This window comes from Myotis brandtii, unplaced genomic scaffold (genome assembly GCF_000412655.1).
Source record: "Myotis brandtii unplaced genomic scaffold, ASM41265v1 scaffold670, whole genome shotgun sequence".
Lineage (NCBI taxonomy): Eukaryota > Metazoa > Chordata > Mammalia > Chiroptera > Vespertilionidae > Myotis > Myotis brandtii.
In genome coordinates this window covers 2,825,193-2,830,588 of record NW_005370611.1, presented here as the reverse complement: position 1 = coordinate 2,830,588, position 5,396 = coordinate 2,825,193, and the positions used below count along the sequence as shown (strand labels likewise).

Below are 5,396 nucleotides of genomic sequence, written 5' to 3'. Positions count from 1 at the left end.
GCAGGAGGGGGAGGGGCCGGGCGGGGGGAAGGAGGATAGGCTGAGACCCTCCCCTGTGCCCACCTCAGCATCGCAGCCCACGGTTCCTTTCAAGGTGCACGAATTCGTGCACTGGGCCCCTAGTATTTTAATAAACACTGCCTTTATAGTTATTCAAAGTGTGTGTATACATTTTTGGAGACACCCTGTACATGCAGGTAGATTTGCACTATATTGGTATAAGGGGAAAAAGATATGGAATGATCATACGAAACTATTAATAGTTTTCTTAGATAAGTAAGAGATGACAAAGGGGTTGAGGGGAAAGAGGAACTTTTTCTTGGCCACGTGTGTACTAGTGAAGTTGTTAGAATAAGCATGCTTTACTTTTGCAATAACAGCAGGTAACGGCTGCTTATTTTGTGCTGGGCACTGCTCTAAGTGCTTTGCACTCTTTTTTCAATTGTCACGGTAACCCTCAGAGGAAGATACAATTAGTATCCCCATATTATGGATGAGAAAACTGATGCATACAGAAAAGTAAAGCAAATTATTACCCAAATTTACATAGTACGTGGGGAAGCTGGAATACTTTAGAAGTGTAGAGACATAAATAAATCCATGCTACAATGTGGAGGGAGAGGGGAGGAGTGCCCAGGACAGGAAGCTCACCACCTCTGTTTCTCCTAATCATTGGTGCCACTGTCTCATATCTTGCTAATACTTAAAAGGGGCAACCGTGGGTGGAGCTCAGAGAGAAATCACCTGTAACTGTTTTTGTCTTGTTTGAAGAAAATGAACTAGAAAAAGCACATTTAAGCCTTCAGCTCTCTACCTGCTTTCATCATGAACCACACCTGGCATAGGCAGCGCCTATGAGGTTAAATTCAGCCAGGTGTGCACTTCAGGCCTCTGAACGCCAAAAAAGAGGGTCTCCAAGCTTGGTCCTGGCATTTCTGACTCTATAAACTCTGATTTGGTGGGATATCAGTTTGATGAGGATTTAAATGCTATGAAAGTGATTTACCTGCTTTGGAAGACCTGGGGAAATGGAAAGAAATTTCTGAAGCTGCCTCCACAAATTTCCACCGCCTTCCTTACCAACTCGTGGACTGAGCACTCCTGGAGAAACGTGAGTACCTTAAGCGCTGACTCGCCTTTTCTTTGCGATCTACCTTTGCGTTAGTAACATCAGTGTTTGCTGAACACTGCTTTGGTAGTTTTTATTCCCTTGGCTTGTTACCAATATACACATTATTTACTTCTTATCAATATTAACTGGCATTTCCTAAGTAGTAAAACATGAAGTTGTTTCCCAGAAAATGAGAAAGTCAGGAGATCTATGCCTTGATTTAGCTATAGGCATGCCTATTACCATAAAACAAACAAAAGACACAAACAGGAAGGATATAGTTGTAAGAAATACAACTGCCCTGGTTGGGTAGCTCGTTTAGTTATTGTCATCCCCATATGCCAAACTTGGATCCTGGTCAGGGCACATACAAGAATCAACCAGTGAGTGCATAAATAAGTGGAACAACAGATCGATGTTCTCTCTCTCTCTCTCTCTCTCTCTCTCTCTCTCTCTCAAATAAAGTGTAAAAAAAAAAAAAGAATTCACCCAGAGAGAGGTGATAAAACACATAGACAAAGAGCCAATTTGCCTGATAGGAGAAGCAAGGGACAAAGTTCCACTGGGAAGCCGTCCGCTTTAGGGCTGGCGAGTAGGAAAGGCTTCAGAAGGGGCTGCTGTTGGAACTGAGTCTTGAGGGACAAATTAGATTTTCAACGCCTGTAGTTTCAGATCCATTTCTGCTCGTCTGCAGGCTATTCTGCTGCAGGAGCGACCACATCTAACACCGCTGAGGACCTGCTCTGGTTCATTCGCAGACCTCCTAGGGAGGTCGTCTTCCCTAAACGCCCACCCGATTTACGGGGGTGGGTGGGATAGAAATAGGAGCTCCCCTCGCCCGACGCTGGTCAGGGCTCATCCAGGACCCTAAGGCCTTCACTTCTCCAGTTTTGAGCCCAGAAAGAGAACTCAGGGCCGAGCCCCTCCAGCCTCCAGCCGAGGAACGGGGCAGGCACTCACCAGTCATGGCTCCGGGGTGCGCTGAGTGGCGGGGCTGGTGGCTGGGGCAAGGTCTTAGGAGGCTTGTGGGTGCTGCCAGCCGAGCCGAGGCTGCTTTATATCTGGCCTGGCCCAGCCCCGGCCACACAGCCAAGTACCCAGCAAAGGCGGAGCCGGCCACCGGGGCCCTGGGATGCAGGGCGGAGCTCGCGGAGGCTGCGGTTCCAGGAAGGAAAGGGGAGACTGGGGCCTGGACGGGGGACCTCGGGACCTGGAAGAAGGGTGCCCTCGGGGTGGGGGTGGGGTGAGAGGGGTCTCCTGGGAGGGAGTGGGAGGTGTGCCCATCTGGCCACAGCCCTGCAACCGCCTTGGGACCCAAGGAGGCAGTTCCTGCTGGCGTCCGGGCTAGGTGGGCGGCTCGGGATGGGGCGTCAAAAGGGAGGTGCGCGCGACCGCGGCCCTTTGGTTTTAGATTCGCTGACTCACTGTGACTTGGGGTTTGGGTATTGAGGGCAAAGGCGTACAAATCTGAGACTGCCCGGGATGCTTGCTGCGGAGAAAGCGTTTTCTTCCTTTGCGAGGTCAGGATGCGGCACTTGCAGCTGTGTGTGCCCGCGCCAGTCCCTGCCCCTCATAATCGGGGAACTAATGCCCCCCCCCCCACGAGTTAGTCCAAGGTTGGCGGGGGTGAGAACAGTCACAGTGAAGCATTGAAAGGTTCGCACAACAGTCAAGTTTAGTGGCTTTTGTGTAACTGAACAGAACAGAGTAAAAAGTTTTATCTGCAAAATTCAAATTATAGTAGAGTCTTCATCTTCCAGAACAGAGAGGAAATATACAGAACAGAGAGGAAATATACTGTCAAAAGGTGAAGGAAAACGAAATAGAACTTCAAGGTGTAGCCGTCCGAAAAATTACTAATGATAAATAAGAAATTTCAGCGGGGACAGAGGTAGGGAGTGCGCAGGGTCCTTAGGGAGAGGTACCTGGGGGCAAAAGTTAAGGGAGTGTCAGAAAACTCCGGAATCAGAATAAAGAATCCTTTAATGCAGTGGTTCTCAACCTTCCTAATGCCGCGACCCTTTAATACAGTTCCTCATGTTGTGGTGACCCCCAACCATAAAATTATTTTCGTTGCTACTTCATAACTGTAATTTTGCTACTGTTATGAATCGTAATGTAATCTGATATGCATAACAGGATGTATTTTCATTGTTACAAATTGAACGTTCTCAACCTTCCTAATGCCTCGACCCTTTAATACAGTTCCTCATTTTGTGGTGACCCCCAACCATAAAATTATTTTCGTTGCTACTTCATAACTGTAATTTTGCTACTGTTATGAATCGTAATGTAAATATCTGATATGCAGGATGTATTTTCATTGTTACAAATTGAACATAATTAAAGCATAGTGATTAATCACAAAAACAATATATAATTATATATGTTTTCCGATGGTCTTAGGCGACCCCTGTGAAAGGGTCGTTCGACCACCAAAGGGATCGCGACCCACAGGTTGAGAACCGCTGCTTTAATGTATTGTTTTTCAAAACCAATTTGCTGGAAAAAGTAGTGCTGGACAAAATATATGAATGTTACAAAGGCAGGATTAGGTAATAGTGCAAAGTCATGTTGACTCTAAAGCAAAGGGAGAAATCAGTTTATTTGATTCTTTATGTTGTTAAAAACTGAGTAAACTTTAAAGATCTTATTGGCTTTACACAACAATTTATGCATCAGACAGCATCCTGGCTGGCAGATGTAAAGGAGTTCACAGGAGCTGTGCAAAACGCAAGACTTCTTTAGGCAGAAGGGAGCGGGAAGAAGGAAGTTAGATGAGGCAAAAACGCCATCTGGTTATTACAAAGTTAGCTTCCTTTGGCAGGGGTCTACCAGGCAGATTACATAACCAGTGAGGGTCATGCAACTCGACTGACAGGCTTAAGAGTTTAAGATTCCATTTCTGGGAAAATCCAAACTCTCACTAAGCCTGGATTTGGTGATGTGAGGCGCGGCATAAGTGATTCTAGTTTGGGCCTGTGGTCTTGTTTTTAACAATTCCACCCTTTTTATCAGACTCTTGGCCTGAGAGATGTGATAAAAAAAAAAAAAAATGGAAGCCTTTAGCGCTACATCCAGCAGATGCTCTGGAATTCTCTAAGTCTGGTATGTACAGGTGTGGCATTTACAGGTCACAATATGGGGCTCACATTCTCCAAGTCATTCTCTTTGATCATTTTCTGACATTCCAGTCTTAGGGAGATCACTTGCTTGGTGGTTAGTGGCTACACATGTGTATTTATTTATTTATTTATTTATTTATTTTTATTTATTTTTTTAAATATATTTTATTGATTTTTTACAGAGAGGAAGGGAGAGAGATAGAGAGTTAGAAACATCGATCAGCTGCCTCCTGCACATCTCCTACTGGAGATGTGCCTGCAACCAAGGTACATGCCCTTGACCGGAATCGAACCTGGGACCTTTCAGTCCACAGGCTGACACTCTATCCACTGAGCCAAACCGGTTTTGGCTACACATGTATATTTAAAACTTGAGAGAATACAGCACACCAAGGAACTAGTATGATTATTACAAGCGGGTAATGCATTGTCCGTGTCTGGAATGCACTTTGGAGCTATGGTTCTCGAGACCCAAAGCAACCGGAATTAAATAAGTCACAGACTCCATTGGAGGAGTCACTGTTTTAACACCACCGTGCTTATGCAGTGATCTTCTGTAGTTCAGTCTCAACCTCCCCAGGAAGCGTCCGTCCAAGGGCCGCAAGTGATGTTGGCCATTGCTCTGCTAACAGATAAGCAGGGGCTGTCCTCGTATCGAGAACAACTTTGGCCACAGAGTCTAGGGATTTTGTGGGGCAGCTATTGCTTCAGCAGCAGATTCTGCAATATTTTCTTCTTCTTTTTTTGAACGTATTTTTAAAATCTTTTTTTTTTTCAATTACAGTTGACAGCAATATTTTCAAGAGTTTAGGACAGGCTCCTGATCATAGCCTCATTTGCACTTACTCTTAGCAAGGGATCTGCCAAAGGAAGTGACTTTTGAATTACGGATGTCTCCTGGTTATTCCCATTGATCGGCCACCTCCTGCACAGCCCACACTGGGGATCGAGCCGGCAACCTGGGCATGTGCCCTGACCGGGAATCCAACCGCAACCTCCTGGTTCATAGGTCGACGCTCAACCACTGAGCCACGCCAGCCAGGCAAAAAAGATATGTTTTTATTGATTTTAGAGAGGAAGGGAGAGGGAGAGAGAAAAGTAAACATTGATTGGTTGCCTCCTGTACATACCCTGACTAGGGATTGAACCCACAACCTGGG

General features: G+C 45.8%; 1 protein-coding gene across 2 annotated transcripts in view; it reads right to left on the bottom strand.

Annotated features, from left to right (window-relative positions):
• NQO1 (NAD(P)H dehydrogenase, quinone 1) overlaps window positions 1-2,480 on the bottom strand; it is a 12,765-nt gene extending 10,285 nt beyond the window's left edge. For both annotated transcript variants that reach the window (XR_001359639.1, XM_014529185.1), the window contains exon 1: window positions 2,072-2,480. Coding sequence is in view for 1 of the 2 variants with exons in the window: in XM_014529185.1 (XP_014384671.1) it covers window positions 2,072-2,078 (7 nt within the window). In the remaining variant the exon portion in view is untranslated. The remainder of the gene's footprint in view (window positions 1-2,071) is intronic.
• Between the last annotated feature and the right edge of the window lie 2,916 nt (window positions 2,481-5,396).